This window comes from Oncorhynchus kisutch, linkage group LG28 (genome assembly GCF_002021735.2).
Source record: "Oncorhynchus kisutch isolate 150728-3 linkage group LG28, Okis_V2, whole genome shotgun sequence".
Classification (NCBI taxonomy): Eukaryota; Metazoa; Chordata; class Actinopteri; order Salmoniformes; family Salmonidae; genus Oncorhynchus; species Oncorhynchus kisutch.
The window spans coordinates 38,382,597-38,401,261 of NC_034201.2; the positions used below are offsets into that span (position 1 = coordinate 38,382,597).

Sequence of the window (18,665 nt, forward strand, 5' to 3'; positions counted from 1 at the left end):
CCAACCCTAGAAGATAGTAACAGTTCCAGTGACTCACTGTGTGCGGTGTGAATGTCCTTGGAGGTGCTCTTCTTCCGTAGGGGGTAGAGGGGTACCTGGACCTGGAGCACCTGAGACACGCGGTTCTGGGTCTTCCCCCCGTGCAGCGGCGAGCGCAGCGACACGGGAGACATTTCCGACTTGTTGGACCGTCGCTCACTCAAGTTCTTGGACACTGTAGTCATCGAAACAGGACAGAATTAATTTGGCACCAGGCACTGCAAGATTATTATGTTCGCATGCAGAAAGTCAGTAATCACAGAAACATCAGCACTATGAATGACCAGTTACTCCTGAGGGTTGGTGTGTAAACATAGTAAACACAAAGACGAAAAAGAGGAAGCTAAGACAACAAGGTGGTCACAGAGAGGAAATGGAAATGTCTGACAAATTTATAGTAAGATTAATGAAATGGGTATATTTGTACAGCCTCTTGCTAAATGTATCTTTTTTAATTTGTGTGATTATGAGTGATATTATTACAGCACTTTTTTCATTTTTAAACAAGGAGTAACTCCTCTTCTCACAGTAGGGCAATACAGAATGTGAAACATATACTGCCCACTAGGTGGCAGTGTAAGGCAAAATAAAGACACTCAAGTGAACAAAACTTAATTCCAAGTGAATTGAGGAAATGTTGTCCCATTTGTTCCATGTTGTCAGGCGTTGTAATACTTGGTGTGATTATAAGTATTATACCAGGGTTGGCGTCAATTCAAATTGAAGTCAGTCAATTCAGGAAGTAAACTGACGTTCCAATTCAACAATTAACTCTCAATTTAAAATATATTATATTTATTTCCAAAATGTCATTTTTATTTTAAATTCAAATAACTTCCTGAATTGAGTCACTTCAATTTAAATAGACCCTGTGTTATACATTGTTGCATTTGGCCACCAAAATGGTAGTTATGGTGTTGACTCAGACTCACAGGTGCTGTAGGTAGGCTCACACTGTAGAGATATGGTCTGGTGTTTCTCCTCATCCGTCTCCACCGCCAGGTTGGACAGGTACTGCTTGACCTTACGGGCCATCTGAGCATCCTCGTACAGCTTCTTAGCGTTGAGCAGCGAGCTGCGACGCACACGCTTCTTATGGGCCCCGCCCTGTACGTCTAACATGTTGGAGTTGGTGCTGCCCTGACTCAGAGACCTGGATGGAGGAGAGAAGAAGTGGATGGAGTGAGGAATGGAGCAAGGGAGAGAAGTATGGGGAAACATTAAACCGGGAGGGAGGACGGTCAGTTATTCAGGACTTCAGTGGAGACATTAAACAGGGAGGGAGGACGGTCAGTTATTCAGGACTTCAGTGGAGACATTAAACAGGGAGGGAGGACGGTCAGTTATTCAGGACTTCAGTGGAGACATTAAACAGGGAGGGAGGACGGTCAGTTATTCAGGACTTCAGTGGAGACATTAAACAGGGAGGGAGGACGGTCAGTTATTCAGGACTTCAGTGGAGACATTAAACAGGGAGGGAGGACAGTCAGTTATTCAGGACTTCAGTGGAGACATTAAACAGGGAGGGAGACCAGTCAGTTATTCAGGACTTCAGTGGAGACATTAAACAGGGAGGGAGGACGGTCAGTTATTCAGGACTTCAGTGGAGACATTAAACTGGGAGGGAGGACGGTCAGTTATTCAGGACTTCAGTGGAGACATTAAACAGGGAGGGAGGACAGTCAGTTATTCAGGCCTTCAGTGGAGACATTAAACAGGGAGGGAGACCAGTCAGTTATTCAGGACTTCAGTGGAGACATTAAACAGGGAGGGAGGACAGTCAGTTATTCAGGACTTCAGTGGAGACATTAAACAGGGAGGGAGGACAGTCAGTTATTCAGGACTTCAGTGGAGACATTAAACAGGGAGGGAGGACAGTCAGTTATTCAGGACTTCAGTGGAGACATTAAACAGGGAGGGAGGACAGTCAGTTATTCAGGACTTCAGTGGAGACATTAAACCGGGAGGGAGACACCAAACAGACATGCTCTACAGGTTATGGTCATGCAGTCTCTCAAAACTATTACCTTCCTGTCAAACTGTTACTGTAACACACGCTCAGGACATTCAGAGAGCACTTTGATGGGAAGGTCACTTAACATGATTCTGAATACAGCGCATTGGAGCATAGCAGGTTCTAACACAACCATGCAACAAGGATGCCTCTCGCTGATGCACCATGCTGAAAAAAATTGTTAAATGAAACATACCATTCTGTTTGACAGTCAAAAATGGTTAGAACATTCAATTAATCTGGGTAAAATGGCAGGATGCACACACAATGCAAAACAGACTTGTCTGATCCAATGGTGATCTTTTGTACAGGATGGATTTGCGAATGAAAGAGTTAGGGACCGATCGACACACGTAAGGGGCATGCGGTTTGGGAGGGCGCTGGCGACTGGGGGGCGTGCATGGTGACTGGGTGGCAGGACTATTACCAGGGGACTTACCCTAAACTCTTCCACCTCTTCTTCCTGCAAGCAAGACCCAATGACATTGAAACAGTACAGTCAAGGAAGGGCAGAGGCACCACCACCACTGAAGGAGGTGACCGAGGATGGGGGGACAGGCACACACAGAGACAGGTAACGAGTGGAGGACAGAGGAGCCTCTAAAATAAGAAGTTACAGGTCTGTGAGAGCCAGAAATCTTGCTTGTTTGTAGGTGACCAAATACTTATTTTCCACCATAATTTGCAAATAAATTCATTAAAAATCCTACAATGTGATTTTCTGGATTTTTTTTCTCATTTTGTCTGTCATAGTTGAAGTGTACCTATGATGAAAATGACAGGCCTCTCATCTTTTTAAGTGGGAAAACTTGCACAATTGGTGGCTGACTAAATACTCCCCCCCCCCTGTATAGGGGGTGCCGGCACCGAGTCAATGTGCGGGGGTACAGGTTAGTCGAGGTCATTTGTACATGCAGGTAGGGGTAAAGTGAGGCAGCAGTGAGAACATGACATGGGTGACTGGAATCTTTGACCATTTTTGGGGCTGTCCTCTGACACCGCCTAGTATATACGGTTGAAGTCGGAAGTTTACATACACCTTAGCCAAATACATTTAAACTCAGTTTTTCACAATTCCTGACATTTAATCCTAGTAAAAAATCTGTTTTAGGTCTGTTAAGATCACCACTTTATTTTAAGAATGTGAAATGTCAGAATAACAGTTGAAATAATTATTTATTTCAGCTTTTTTTAACCTTTCATCACATTCCCAGTGGGTCAGAAGTTTACATACACTCAATTAGTATTTGGTAACATTGCCTTTAAATTGTTTAACTTGGGTCAAACGTTTTGGGTAGACTTCCACAAGCTTCCCACAATAAGTTGGGTGAATTTTGGCCCATTCCTCCTGACAGAGCTGGTGTAACTGAGTCAGGTTTGTAGGCCTCCTTGCTCGCACAAGCTTTTTCAGTTCTGTCCACAAATGTTCTATAGGATTGAGGTCAGTGCTTTGATGGCCACACCAATACCTTGACTTTGTTGTCCTTTAGCCATTTTTCCACAACTTTGGAATGCTTGGGGTAATTTTCCATTTGGAAGACCCATTTGCGACCAAACTTTAACTTACTGATGTCCTGAGATGTTGCTTCAATATATCCACAAAATTGTCTTCCCTCATGATGGCATCTATTTTGTGAAGTGCACCAGTCCCTCCTTCAGCAAAGCACCCCCAAAACATGATGCTGCCACCTCAGTGCTTCACGGTTGGGATGGTGTTCTTTGGCTTGCAAGCCTCCTTTTCCCTCCAAACATAACAATGTTCATTATGGCCAAACAGTTCTATTTTTGTTTCATCAGACCAGAGGACATTCCTCCAAAAAGTACAATCTTTGTCCTCATGTCCAGCCGTAGTCTGGCTTTTTTTAATGGCGGTTTTGGAGCAGTGGCTTCTTCCTCGCTGAGCAGCCTTTCAGGTATGCCTTAGGTTATGCCTCGTTTTACTGTGGATATAGACACTTTGTACTTGTTTCCTCCAGCATCTTCACAAGGTCTTTGCGGTTGTTCTGGGATTGATTTGCACTTTTCGCACCAAAGTACATTAATCTCCAGGAGACAGAACATATCTCCTTCCTGAGCGGTATGATGGCTGCGTGGTCCCATGGTGTTAATTCTTGCATACTATTGTTTGTACAGATGAACATGGTACCTTCAGGCATTTGGAAATTGCTCCCAAGGATGAACCAGACTTGTGGAGGTCTTGGCTGATATGTCAAGCAAAGAGGCACTGAGTTTGAAGGTAGGCCTTGAAATATATCCACAGTTACACCTACAATTGACTCAAATGATGGTAATTAACATAACAGAAGCTTCTAAAGCCCTGACATCATTTTCTGGAATTGTCCAAGCTGTTTAAAGGCGAGGTCAACTTCGTGTATGTAAACTTCTGACCCATTGGAATTGTGATACAGTGAATTATAAGTGAAATAATCAGTATGTAAACAATTGTTGGACAAATTTGTAGATGTCCTAACCGACTTGCCAAAATTTTAGTTTGTAAACAAGACATTTGTGGAGTGGTTGAAAAACCAGTTTAATTGACTCCAACCTAAGTGTATGTAAACTTCCGACTTCAACTGTAGGTCCTGGATGGCAGGAAGCTTGGCCCCAGTGATGTACTGGGCCGTACACACTACCCTCTGTAGCGCCTGACAAACAGACGTCGAGAAGTTGCCATACCAGGCAGTGATGCAGCCTGTCAGGATACTCTCGATGGTGCAGCTGTTGAACTTTGAGGATCTTTTCAGTCTCCCGAGGGGGAAAAGGTTTTGTCGTGCCCTCTTCACAACTGTCTTGGTGTGTTTGGACCATGCTAGTTCGTTGGAGATATGGACACCAAGGAACTTGAAACGCTCAACCTGCTCCACTACAGCCCCGTCGATGTTAATGGGGGCCTGTTCAGCCCACCTTCTCCTGTAGTCCACGATCAGCTCCTTTGTCTTGCTAACATTAAGGGAGAGGTTGTTGTCCTGGCACCACACTGCCAGGTCTCTGACCTCCTCCCTATAGGCGGCTCTCATCGTTGTTGGTAAAACAGGACTACCACCGTTTTGTCGTCAGAAAACTTAATTATGGTGTTGGAGTCGTGCATGGCCATGCAGTCATGGGTGAACAGGGAGTACAGGAGAACACTAAGCACACACCTCTGATGGGCCCCAGTGTTGACGATCAGCATGGCAGACATGTTGTTGCCTACCCTTACCACCTGGGGGGAGCCTGTCAGGAAGTCCAGGATCCAGTAGCAGAGGGAAATGTTTTGTCCCAGGGTCCTTAGCATTGTGATGAGTTCTGTGAGCACTACTGTGTTGAACGCTGTGCTGTAGTCAATGAACAGCTGGTCTAGGATCAGGTCACCAGAGTCCATGTAATCTATATCAATAGGATTTAAAAGGCTAAATAGAACCTAAGTCTGTGGTTAAGTATAGGGCCAAGGGAGAGAGTACCCACCTCTGTCTAAACATGAGAGCTGGGTCCATGTTGGAGGAGGTCATACGGACCACATGACGGATCTCCTTAGCAATCATCCTTAGCTTTTCAAAATTCACCAGGCCGTCTACGTGAGAGTCATTACCTGTGGGGGAAACAATCAGTCATTGCCCCTTTAATGAGGTTAAAGAAAAGCTCAATCAAGGATTTTTTTGTTATAAAACAACATCGTTCACCCCCACCACTTGATTTGGTAAATCTGGGGGATAGGGCTGGAGATATGTAACCACTCAACAGGTCAACTCTCAAACAATGATTTCTTCAACCTGCTTAATTGGGCTGGATTTAAGGAGGCGAGTGCTGGTTTCTGACCTACAAGGGAGTGTGTCACTTACTGTGGAGCTGTTAATGAGTTCTCATAGCTTTTCACTTTAGATGGGAGCAACTGATTTACTTCTCACACCATTATCCAATGGATTCCCCTGTGCTAGTACCATGTGATTCCAATGGGTTCCCCCGTGCTAGTACCATGTGATTCCAATGGGTTCCCCCGTGCTAGTACCATGTGATTCCAATAGGTTCCCCTGTGCTAGTACCATGTGATTCCAATGGGTTCCCCCGTGCTAGTACCATGTGATTACAATGGGTTCTCCTGCTAGTACCATGTGATCACAATGGGTTCCCCCTGCTAGTACCATGTGATTCCAATAGGTTCCCCTGTGCTAGTACCATGTGATTCCAATAGGTTCCCCTGTGCTAGTACCATGTGATTCCAATGGGTTCCCCCTGCTAGTACCATGTGATTCCAATGGATTCCCCCTGCTAGTACCATGTGATCACAATGGGTTCTCCTGCTAGTACCATGTGATCACAATGGGTTCTCCTGCTAGTACCATGTGATCACAATGGGTTCTCCTGCTAGTACCATGTGATCACAATGGGTTCTCCTGCTAGTACCATGTGATCACAATGGGTTCCCCCTGCTAGTACCATGTGATCACAATGGGTTCTCCTGCTAGTACCATGTGATCACAATGGGTTCTCCTGCTAGTACCATGTGATCACAATGGGTTCTCCTGCTAGTACCATGTGATCACAATGGGTTCTCCTGCTAGTACCATGTGATCACAATGGGTTCTCCTGCTAGTACCATGTGATTTACAATGGGTTCTCCTGCTAGTACCATGTGATTACAATGGGTTCCCCCGTGCAAGTACCATGTGATTACAATGGGTTCCCCCATGTGATTACAATGATCAGTTTCCTGTTTTAGTACGATACCATTTTTGGACTTTTTACTTTGTATAATCAAGAAACCTCCGTATCTGTTCTAACTTGTTCTTATTATGGGATGGCAGAAAGGGAAACAGAAGGAGGAGATAGGAGAAGTAAAACCTCTTGAGTAAGCTTGAGAGTGACCACTGTTTCAGTTGAGCTTGGGGAAGTGGAACAGCCAGGCCCATATGGAATCCGAGCAGAAACAACGTGTCAATGACCCCTACATGGAATGAAAGCATGTTCCCCTCATAGCCCCTGACATCCTGTACACGAATAAAATAAAATAAATGCAGATTTTGTTATTGATAAGCTTCTAAATTGGAACGTTGTGGCTGTACAGTAACATGCTACACATGACAGAGGTCTGGCTCTGTGCTTCACAGCGTTGTATGGGTTTTGACTAACAGCCGTTATAAACTTCAGCACAGAGTAACGACAAGATGCCGCCCCATCCCTGCCGCTAAATTGGGTTACTTTTGCACATTTGTTGTCCGAGATGGAAAATACTGTAAACTGGGGAAGAGTCGATGTGTTCTGAAAGATGAGACGTTGAGGATTGTAATAAATACCTCTGATGTCATACAGGCAAACCACACACCCAAGTCCAAATGTCGCTCTTCACATTCCCATATTTGACAACGCATGTCATTTCCAGTATCAAAAGCACCATACAGTTGAGTCATAAAGGTACATTGACATTAGGAACTGTGTGTAGCCACTTGGAAACAGCAGCTAGACTTCTCATTCAAACCCTTGTCATCCTTCTTATCTTCACGTACTCTAAAATGTCAATGAAAATTCTGATGTTACTGAACGTTTCCAGAGTATTTTCAGATTTCGTTATTGACAAATGCTGTGAAAAGTACAGTAAACGTTAAATTCACATGAAATCAACAGTGTAATTTGGATTCAGTCGTGTGTCAGTTGTGTCCTCACCTTTGGTCTGACAACATTCTCTCCAGTGTTCTCAATAGCAATGGTCATGAATATGCTTTTTAAAGTTCTTCTGTTAGAAATATTACAATTTGGTCCTATCCATATAGACCAATTTTGACAAGGTGAGGGGTTAAACAGTAAGTCTGGAATGCTAATGCTAGTGGCTAGTGGACATAAGAAGAGATGATTGTCTGATGAGTGCCTGAGTTAGGCATGATGTACGTTATATAGTCTAGTACAGCACAACGAGCATACTGGTCTAACATCATAGAAAACACTAATTCAACATGACGTTTGTCAAAACAAGGACCATAATCATTGTTACAGTGCTCTCTTGCTAAATAGATGTTATCGTAACCAGATAAATCTGTATAAATAAAGGTTTAATCAATTAATCAGATATGTTTACAATGGACAAGAGGAAGACATTTTAGGCGGGCACTGAGTAAGGCCTCCATACCTTCATGTAGGAAGGTGAGGTCCTTCTTGACGACAGGGAACAGGGGGATGATGGGAGGCTGCATGCTCTGGCTGCTCAGGACATTGCGGTACTTGGCCATGTTCCTGGATGGGTCAAAGATGTCCTGCAGGTCCTGGAACAGCTTATCATACTTACTGGGCAGCTTCTCCCACGACGACCTGAGACGAGCTATTGGAGCCAGATTCAGACCACTGTAGGGGAGGAGACGAGGGTCAGAGTTCAGATTATTATGAAGAAAAAAAAACACACTCTTGCACATTTGAAACTAGATAGAAAGTGTGTTGATAATGGACCTATAAGTTCTCAATTAACTGCCGTTTTTCTGGCCCGCAAATTGCTTTGGACAAACAAACCGGTCGTTAAGAAAATCTGTGCTGCCCTCTGCTGAATTTTGAAATCACGACGTGGCCCTGGAGACTAAACTATTGCCCCCCCCAAATCCCCCGGGCTAGCCAAACAGATGACCACTCCACTGTCCAGCCCAGCACCCAGACACAACATGCACACTGTACAGAGACACATTTCATGGAATACAGAAGTGAAAGCTGAAAGCAATGTGCACCACTTTGGGGAATGTACATTATCATAATTAAGGAGTCTTTTTGGTTGAGTGTACACACATTCACTCACAACAAAACATGCAATCCAAAAACCAGAATTCTTCAATGTTTGTTTTCTCATTTTCTCTATGTAGCCTTGTGGCTGTGTGCCCTCAGAGCAGCTTCATTTAGAGATGCTAATTATGACTTGCGTTTCCTCCTCCTCCCCCCTCCCCTTCCCCTGGCAGCGCTGCTCTAGAATGAGTCCCCTCATAGTTCTCTGCTCTGAAGTGGAATCTCCAGGCAGTCAGCCAGCCAGGGAAATGACTGATCTACAGTGGGATTGAGAACGACTCATTACACATTGGAGGACAGACAGTAGGGAACACACACACAGCTCCCTGAGGATTGATGGCACAACAGGGCAACAGAAGCTCAATATAGCAATACAAAGGCTGAGCTAACAAAATAACAAACCATAAATGTAATAACTGTACATTTTGACAAGCAAAAAGTAGAAAGAATAGATGTTTTGATTGTGGGCACACTGATGGAATGAACTGCATGAATGGAACCAGATTGAGACTAGAACAGGGAGTATGGGACAGTTCTCCTGGGTTCTAGCCAGGCAAACCCTACAGTGGTCTGAATGTTGGTAGGCCGTCACTGTAATTAAGAATTTGTTCTCAACTGACTTGCCTAGTTAAACATCTGCTGGTCGCAACAATGTAAGCCAGGATAAACCCACCTGATGATGGCGAACATGGAGTTGAAGTTCTTGCACTCTCTACAGTGCAGGGCGATCTTAACGAAGTGTTTGATGGTCTTCGTCCTCTTCATGGTGTTGGGCTCTCTCAGGATCTCCGTGGCGACCCAGAAGGTCTCCTGGTTGATGACTTCCTCAAACTGCTTGAGGTGTGTCTGCTGAAGCCCCCCCGAGGAGTCCAGCAGCTTGAAGAGGTCGTCCACGTACTGAGTGGACTCGATGTTACGGAACAGCTCAAAGTCCCTCATGGAGAGCTGGGCGGCCACCTGAACAGCAACAACTTTATTAATACATACAGAGAGGAATGGTTGTAGTTCTGTACACAAGCCCTAATAAACACCCACCTCCACGGTGCTGAGCTGGAGCAGGGTGATGTGACTCTCCTTCAGCAGCTCCTGGGCGTCATGGTCTGAACACAACGTCTCTGTCTCCATGTTGTTCTTCAGGTAGTACCTGGGGACGGGGAGACCAGATACTAGGGGTTAGCCGTGTACTGAGGATAATACCAGACAGACATCAGAACACATTGTGTTGATTACAAAGCAGATAACATTTAATGACAAATTAGTCAAAATTAAAATCATCATTAGAAAATGTATAACCAAAATACCACCATTCATTGTATGTATTGTGTGTATATTATGTATATCCCATGTATATCCCTGGTATATTATGTATATCCCTGGTCAATGCCAACAGGGCAGCAGCCTTAAAATGCTGGCCAGAGTGGTCCTGGCCCCAACAGTGCTGTGACATTTTAGCCATACATTTCTCCCTGGGTGGGTGAGACATTTTAGCCATACATTTCTCCCTGGGTGGGTGAGACATTTTAGCCATACATTCCTCCCTGGGTGGGTGAGACATTTTAGCCATACATTTCTCCCTGGGTGGGTGAGACATTTTAGCCATACATTTCTCCCTGGGTGGGTGAGACATTTTGGCCTGATGCCCTTTTCTGGGAGAGCGTCCAAGAGCAGCACATTACTAGTGGTGTTTAATGGAGCCATAATGTGTCTATAGCAGGGGGGACAGAGAGGAGCCGGGGGGACAGAGAGGAGCCGGGGGGGACAGAGAGGAGCAGGGGGGGACAGAGAGGAGCAGGGGGGGACAGAGAGGAGCAGGGGGGGACAGAGAGGAGCAGGGGGGGACAGAGAGGAGCCGGGGGGACCGAGGCAGCCATTTTAGCTGAGGTGCTCTGAGAGGGAAGGAAGAAGACGAGGGGGTAGGAGGGAATTAGGGGAGATGGAGAGGCTATGCTGTCCCTCCCTGTCTCACTACAATCTAACCCATTTTCAGACCTGAGGGGAACCAAGGTGGAAGATGTTGCATCAAACCACTGATACAGGGTCAGATCATCTTCTCCCATTTTCTATCCCCCTAATGGTTGATCATTATGATTGGAGTGTGATAATCTGATCCTAGAACTGTATTTTTCTTACCTGCCATTGAGCTGGATGCGGTCAGCCAGCTTAGAGAGCTGGTCAGGTAGCCTGCGTTGTTTGAGGACGCCCTCGGGACTGACAGACACCTCACAGAGTGAGTAGGTCTCCGGGGCTGCGATAAGGCCAAACTCGTTGACCACATGACTGACCACGTCCTTGGCCGTGGTTTCCTTACTGATGATGATGTAACAGCTCTGCTGGTCAGCCTTGAACACCCGGATCACCTGGTCTGGAATGTCTAACAGGTGGAGGAGAAGAACAGGATTGAAGAGTTATGGTGGAATACCAGAACACAGACGATTCCTCTATATTGTGCACTACCCACAGAGCGCTGGTGAAAAATAGTGCACCGTAATAGAGGGAACATGGTGCCATCTGTGACGCAGACATCTTTATTCGGCAGGATATGTTGAAGATGTCCAATACATAAACAGAAGCATCAAATTAAACGCATTCAAAACAAGAACAAAAGTTAACCCTCAAAATGTTACAAATGATGTATCTAAATCAGGGCCCAATAGAGACTGTGGGCAATGGTGCCCTGAGGACACAAATTTCCTCTATACAACAACTTCAAGATAAAGAGAAACTAGAAGACAGCTATAAATACACAACATCAGGTTATTACAAGTTATAATAGTCAACTGAAACAATTGCACACTTCAGTGAACTCATTTAACAGAGTTTTAAAAACGGGTCCTATCGGCACCAGGGAACCCAGGTGGAATTTGTTTTGTAAAGTATTGTGACTTCAAGAGTTAACAAACCCTGCGAACTGGTCTGATATCTTGTGTTTTTCTATTTCAACAGGGCAGTGAGGTATGTTGGAAGCTTGTGGAACAGAGCTTTGTAAACAAGAAGGGAGTAATGAAGTGATTTAAGGGACTTTAGTGAGGTCCAGCCATAGTCAAAAACTGTCAGGAACGTTGACTGCACAATCTGCTTCCTGCTGTTCAAGGAGAGGCAAGATCTATTTCTAAAAAAGAAACCCACTTTAAATCTTAGCTCTTTTAACTAGCTCATCAGTATGTTTTTTTAACGTTAGATCTTTAGTCCAAACGACCAAAAATGTTTTAAAAAGTAAGCAAACAACCCTTGTGGTTAAAAGATATGCATGTAAGATGCATTTCCCAGTATGTCAAAGGGAACAAGAACTTCATACTTGCTCTGCTTGCACACAAAAGTGGTTGTGGTCCATTACACACACATCAGCAGGGTAAAACAATGAGGCATGAATAGTGGAGGACGAGAAGTGGTATGGGAAGACAGGAGGAGGTGAAGGCTGGAATAAAGGCATCCATCGGCAGTAGATAGTGTTTATGTCTGTCTGGGAGCAGTCATGCAGGGAGTCTAACGACAGAAAGAGAGACATCACTTCAAGAGGTAAACAGAAAGAAAAGGTGGAACGGTCCTAGATGACAGATGCCTAAGAGTGCACTGCTCCCTCCCTGCCCTGTAGATTGAGGCGTGCTCAATGGACTGAGACACCGTCATTATGGTAGTTATGTGCTCCTTAGTGGCGTTTCCCCTCACACTGGCTGGGCACAAAACTACAACCCTCATCACTATTACAGCAGCAAGATTAGCAGAAACACTAATCTCTGAGCCACAGCAATAATACTGCTGCAGATGTCTAAATATTATATTGCAGTGTAAAGCCGTGCCACAACCAATCAATTTCAACCTACTCAAACTAAAAGTGGAGTTGAGATCAAAATAAGGCTCATTAGCGAGGATTTGTGCTTAGGGTCTTCAGCAATCACAGGGTTCTCCTCTTTATCAAGGCAGTGCTGCTGACTTTTTGAACATCTGTAACTGACTGCCTTTTCCTGCAATCTAGTATGACAACAAAATGGTGTCGCAGCCAGTCAACAAGGTGCCTCTCTTATATAATTTGGGGAGAACCCTCAATCATTTATTGTCCTATAATATGTCATCATTATTTTTACCCCCCACCTGACCGGACTAATACAGACCGAACTGGATGAGAGCGATCCATGTGCCTCTCTGGTCAGGTGATTAACCAATCATTGATGGAGTCATGCGAGACAGAGTATAAACAGGGAAAACCTCCTGGCTTTCGGGTTCCTACTAACCCAATGCCCCACCAGGCCCGTGTCCCGCTCACCATCACAGATCCACTAGATGTAAATCCCAGCTACAGCAGCAACAGTAGACAGGGGCAGAGCACCACAGGTAGAAGAGAGTGCAGGTCAAGGTACTTCAACATGAAGCCAGGGCTCCTTTAACAAACACAATCAGCCATCACTAAGAATAGGTCCCAATTAACTGAACCATGTTTGACCAGGTCTCATAAGGATATTTTTCAAGTAGAGCACTATGTAGGGAACCAGGTGCCATTTGGGATGAAGCCAGAGAATACCACGCAGAGTCCAACTTAGACTGAGGTTCAGGACATACAACACAGAGAGACGCAAGTCAAAAGCTCATAAAAGAAGGGGAAGACAATGTGAGGGGAAACTAGGAAGAGTAAACCAAACGTCTCTAAAACAAACAAACAGCCCAAATGATTCCATTCCAAGAAACCACCTAGATACTGACAGTGTAAAGCCCCTGGCTGGGGAACCAGAGAGAAGAGAAGGAAGAGCGAGAGAGAGAGAGCAAGAACAGTGGTTGGAAATATAAAAAAGATTAGAATGATAGCTTTTTCCTGTGCGTCATTGTGGGAGAAGTCAGCGGGGCAGAAGGACTTGTGTCATGGCTTTCACTAAAGCATCTGTTTACAATCAGATCAGTGTACTGGAGAGAGGGAGGGCACAGTGTGTGTGTGAAAACAGAGAGTGGAGATCTGAGTCTGCCACAGTGACTCTAGGCTTTATAAACACACAGTACAAACACAAGCCTTCTTACACCCTACCAAAGGCCTAGAGGAATAACACCTTAACTTCAAACTCCAGATTCACTGATCCCATCTCAATCTAATTTGAAGCCAGGCTTTGGGAGGGATTACTTTGCACTTCTCTCTGAACATCCCCTCTACCTATCCGTTACTCACAGTGGTCGGTGGAGAACAGAAACACACTATTAGAAGATGATTCATATCTCAGTTGGCTTGGAGGAGGAAGAGGAACAAATAAAATGTTATTGGTCACATACACATGGTTAGCAGATGTTAATAGTCACATACACATGGTTAGCAGATGTTAATGGTCACATACACATGGTTAGCAGATGTTAATGGTCACATACACATGGTTAGCAGATGTTAATGGTCACATACACATGGTTAGCAGATGTTATTGGTCACATACACATGGTTAGCAGATGTTATTGGTCACATACACATGGTTAGCAGATGTTAATGGTCACATATACATGGTTAGCAGATGTTAATAGTCACATACACATGGTTAGCAGATGTTAATGGTCACATACACATGGTTAGCAGATGTTAATGGTCACCCTGGGTGGGTGAGACATTTTGGCCTGATGCCCTTTTCTGGGAGAGCGTCCAAGAGCAGCACATTACTAGTGGTGTTTAATGGAGCCATAATGTGTCTATAGCAGGGGGGACAGAGAGGAGCCGGGGGGACAGAGAGGAGCCGGGGGGGACAGAGAGGAGCAGGGGGGGACAGATTAGAAAGAGAGGGTCCAGATTGTCTAGCCCGGCTGATTTGTAGGGGTCCAGATTTTGCAGCTCTTTCAGAACATCAACTATCTGGATTTGGGTAAAGGAGAAACGGTGGGGGCTTTGGCGGGTTGCTGTGGAGGGTGCCGGGCAGTTGACCGGGGTAGGGGTAGCGATGTGGAAAGCATGGCCAGCCGTAGAGAAATGCTTACTGAAATTCTCAATTATAGCGGATTTATCGGTGGTGACAATGTTTCCTAGCCTCAGAGCAGTGGGCAGCTGGGAGGAGGTGCTCTTATTCTCCATGTACTTTAGTGTCCCAGAACGTTTTTGATTTAGTACTACAGGATGCAAATTTCTGTTTGAAATAGCTTGCCTTAGCTTTTCTAACTGCCTGTGTATATTTGTTCATAACTTCCCTGTAAATTTGCATATCACGGGGGCTATTCGATGCTAATGCAGAACGCCACAGGATGTTTTTGTGCTGGTCAAGGGCAGACAGGTCTGGAGTGAACCAAGGACTATATCTATTCCTAGTTCAACATTTTTTGAGAGGGGCATGCTTATTTAAGATGTTGAGGAAGGCACTTTTAAAGAATAGCCAGGCATCATCTACTGACGGGATGAGGTCAATGTCATTCCAGGATACCCCGGCCAGGTCGATTAGAAAGGCCTGCTCGCAGAACTGTTTCAGGGAGCGTTTGACAGTGATGAGGGGTGGTCGTTTGGTCTCAGACCCATTACAGATGCAGGCAATGAGGCAGTGATCACTGAGATCTTGATTGAAAACAGCAGAGGTGTATTTGGAGGGCGAATTAGTTAGGATGACATCTATGAGGGTGCCCGTGTTTACTGATTTGGGGTTGTACCTGGTAGGTTCATTGATAATTTGTGTGAGATTGAGGGCAGCAAGCTTAGTTTGTTGGATGGCCGGGGTGTTAAGCATGTCCCAGCTTAGGTCACCTAGTAGCACGAGCTCAGAAGATAGATGGGGGGCACTCAGTTCACATATAGTATCGAGGGCACAGCTGGGGGCAGAGGGAGGTCTATAGCAAGCGGCAAAAGTGAGAGACTTGTTTCTGGAAAGGTGAATTTTTAGAAGTAGAAGCTCAAATTGTTTGGGTACAGACTTAGAAAGTAATACAGAACTCTGCAGGTTATCTTTGCAGTAAATTGCAACACCGCCCCCTTTGGTAGTTCTATCTTGTCGGAAAACGTTATAGTTAGCAATGGAGATTTCAGGGTTTTTGGTGGTTTTCCTAATTTAGGATTCAGACACGGATAAGACATCTAGGTTGGCAGAGTGTGCTAAAGCAGTGAGTAAAACAAACTTAGGGAGTAGGTTTCTAATGCTAACATGCATGAAACCAAGGCTTTTACGTTTACAGAAGTCAACAAATGAGAGCACCTGGGGGGTGGGAGTAGAGCTAGGCACTGCATCCTTCCTGTTTGGCCCTGTCCAGGGGTGTCATTGGATGGGGCCACAGTGTCTCCTGACCCCTCCTGTCTCAGCCTCCAGTATTTATGCTGCAGTAGTTTGTGTGTCAGGGGGCTAGGGTCCGTTTGTTATATCTGGAGTACTTCTCCTGTCCTATTCGGTGTCCTGTGTGAATTGAAGTATGCTCTCTCTAATTCTCTTTCTTTCTTTCTCTCTCTGAGGACCTGAGCCCTAGGACCATGCCTCAGGACTACCTGACATGATGACTCCTTGCTGTCCCCAGTCCATCAGTTCAACTGTTCTGCCTGTGATTATTATTATTTGACCATGCTGGTCATTTATGAACATTTGAACATCTTGGCCATGTTCTGTTATAATCTCCACCCGGCACAGCCAGAAGAGGACTGGCCACCCCACATAGCCTGGTTCCTCTCTAGGTTTCTTCCTAGATTTTGGCCTTTCTAGGGAGTTTTTCCTAGCCACCGAGCTTCTACACCTGCATTGCTTGCTGTTTGGGGTTTTAGGCTGGGTTTCTGTACAGCACTTTGAGATATCAGCTGATGTACGAAGGGCTATATAAATACATTTGATTTGATTTTATTTTGATTTGCAGGACCTGGATTAACCTCCACATCACCAGATGAACAGAGGAGAAGTAGGATAAGGGTACGGCTAAAGACTAAACGAACTGGCCGTCTAGCACGTTCAGAACAGAGAGTAAAAGGAGCAGGTTTCTGGGCACAATAGCATAGATTCAAGGCATAGTGTACGGACAAAGGTATGGTAGGATGTGAGTACATTGGAGGTAAACCTAGGCATTGAGTAATGAAGAGAGAGATAGTCTCGAGATGTTTAAACCAGGTGATGTCATCGCATATGTAGGAGGTGGACCAACATGGTTGGTTAAGGCATATTGAGCAGGGCTAGAGGCTCTACAGTGAAATAAGACGGTAATCACTAACCAGGACAGTAATGGACAAGGCATATTGATATTAGAGAGAGACATGCATAGCCAAGTGAATATATCTCTACTTGCACATCGATCACTCCAGTATTAATGCTAAATAGTAATTATTTGCGCCTCTATGGCCTATTTATTGCCTTACCTCTCTACTCTTCTACATTTGCACAAACTGTACATAGATATTTCTATTGTGTTATTGACTATGTTTGTTTATGTGTAACTGTATTTTTGTCACACTGCTTTGCTTTATCTTGGCCAGGTCACAGTTGTAAATGAGAACTTGTTCTCAACTGGCCTACAGGGTTAAATAAAGGTGAAATTCATTTAAATACATTTAATCAATTGAAAGTGGCATTAATAAAGTGACTAGTTATCCATTTGTTAAAGTGGCCAATGATTTCAAGTCTATGTAGGCAGCTGCCTCTGTGTTAGTGATGGCTATTTAACAGTCTGATGGCCTTGAGATTGAAAAATAGCTTCCGTCTCTCGGTCCCAGCGTTGATGCACCTGTACTGACCTCGCCTTCTGGATGATAGCGGGGTGAACAGGCAGTGGCTCGGGTGGTGGTTGTCCTTGATGATCTTTTTGGCCTTCTGTGACATTGGGTGCTGTAGGTGTCCTGGAGGGCAGGTAGTTTGCCCCTGGTGATGCGTTGTGCAGAACGCAACACGCTCTGGAGAGCCCTGCGATTGAGGGTGGTACAGTTGCCGTACGAGGAGGTGATACAGCCCAACAGGATGCTCTCGATTACACATCTGTAAATGTTTGTGAGGGTTTTGGGTGACAAGCCACATTTCTTCAGCCTCCTGTGGTTGAAGAGGCACTTTTGCGCCTTCACCACACTGTCTGTGTGGGTGGACCATTTCAGTTTGTCCGTGATGTGTACGCCGAGGAACTTGAAACGTTCAACCTTCTCCACTACTGTCCCGTCGATGTGGATAGGGGGCTGCTCCCTCTGCTGTTTCCTGAAGTCCAAAATCATCTCCTTTGTTTAGTTGACATTGAGTGAGAGGTTGTTTTCCTGATACCACACTCAGAGTGCCCTCACCTCCTCCCTGTAGGCTGTCTCGTCGTTGTTGGCAATCAATGCTACTACTGTTGTGTCGTCTGCAAACTTGAAGATCGAGTTGGAGGGCTGCATGGCCATGAAGTCAAGGGTGAACAGGGAGTACAGGAGGGGGCTGAGCATGCACCCTTGTCGGGCCCCAGTGCTGAGGATCAGCGAAGTGAGGATGTTGTTTCCTACCTTCACCACCTGGGGTCGGCCCGTCAGGAAGTCCAGGACCCAATCGGGGGGGGGGGGGGGGCAGGAGGGGGAAGGAGGATGAGGTGGGAGGAGGAAGAGGATCAGGAGGAGGAGAAGGAGAATGAGGAGGAAGAGAAGAGGGGGCAGTGATGTATTGGGGCTGCAGACTGGAGAGTGGGCCCTCTGACCGCTTTGAATTGCAAATGGTCGAAGAGCATAAATCAAAACCACACTCTCCCCTCCACTCTACCCCCTCTCCCTGGGGAGGCCGCTTAGTTAATTCATGAATTATGGGGTCTGAAATCTGTCCGGAACAAAACTGACTATATTTGTTCAGGGTTTAATCCCTTTCATATGGCTCTAAATTCTATTTCATGTCAAAGCTCTTGAAATGGAAAGGCTTGAGAGACACAGAGAGGAGAAGCAGACCACCTGTGTGTGTATGAAGGGCTCATGTGATTCATTCTGTGATTAACTGAGTTTCTCCACTGGCCAAGCAGGAAGCACTTT

At 45.3% G+C, this 18,665-nt stretch overlaps 1 protein-coding gene across 9 annotated transcripts in view; it reads right to left on the reverse strand.

Moving 5' to 3' along the window:
• LOC109872506 (rap guanine nucleotide exchange factor 6) overlaps positions 1–18,665 on the reverse strand; it is a 165,715-nt gene that overhangs the window by 15,971 nt on the left and 131,079 nt on the right. For 8 of the 9 annotated variants that reach the window (XM_031807449.1, XM_031807447.1, XM_031807451.1 and 5 more), the window contains 8 exons: positions 10,916–11,156; positions 9,821–9,929; positions 9,459–9,742; positions 8,151–8,362; positions 5,498–5,621; positions 2,493–2,516; positions 972–1,192; positions 38–214 (listed from right to left, as the gene is read on the reverse strand). In XM_031807449.1, coding sequence (XP_031663309.1) covers positions 38–214; positions 972–1,192; positions 2,493–2,516; positions 5,498–5,621; positions 8,151–8,362; positions 9,459–9,742; positions 9,821–9,929; positions 10,916–11,156 — 1,392 coding nt within the window. The remainder of the gene's footprint in view (positions 1–37; positions 215–971; positions 1,193–2,492; positions 2,517–5,497; positions 5,622–8,150; positions 8,363–9,458; positions 9,743–9,820; positions 9,930–10,915; positions 11,157–18,665) is intronic. The other variant, XM_031807448.1, reaches the window with a different exon arrangement.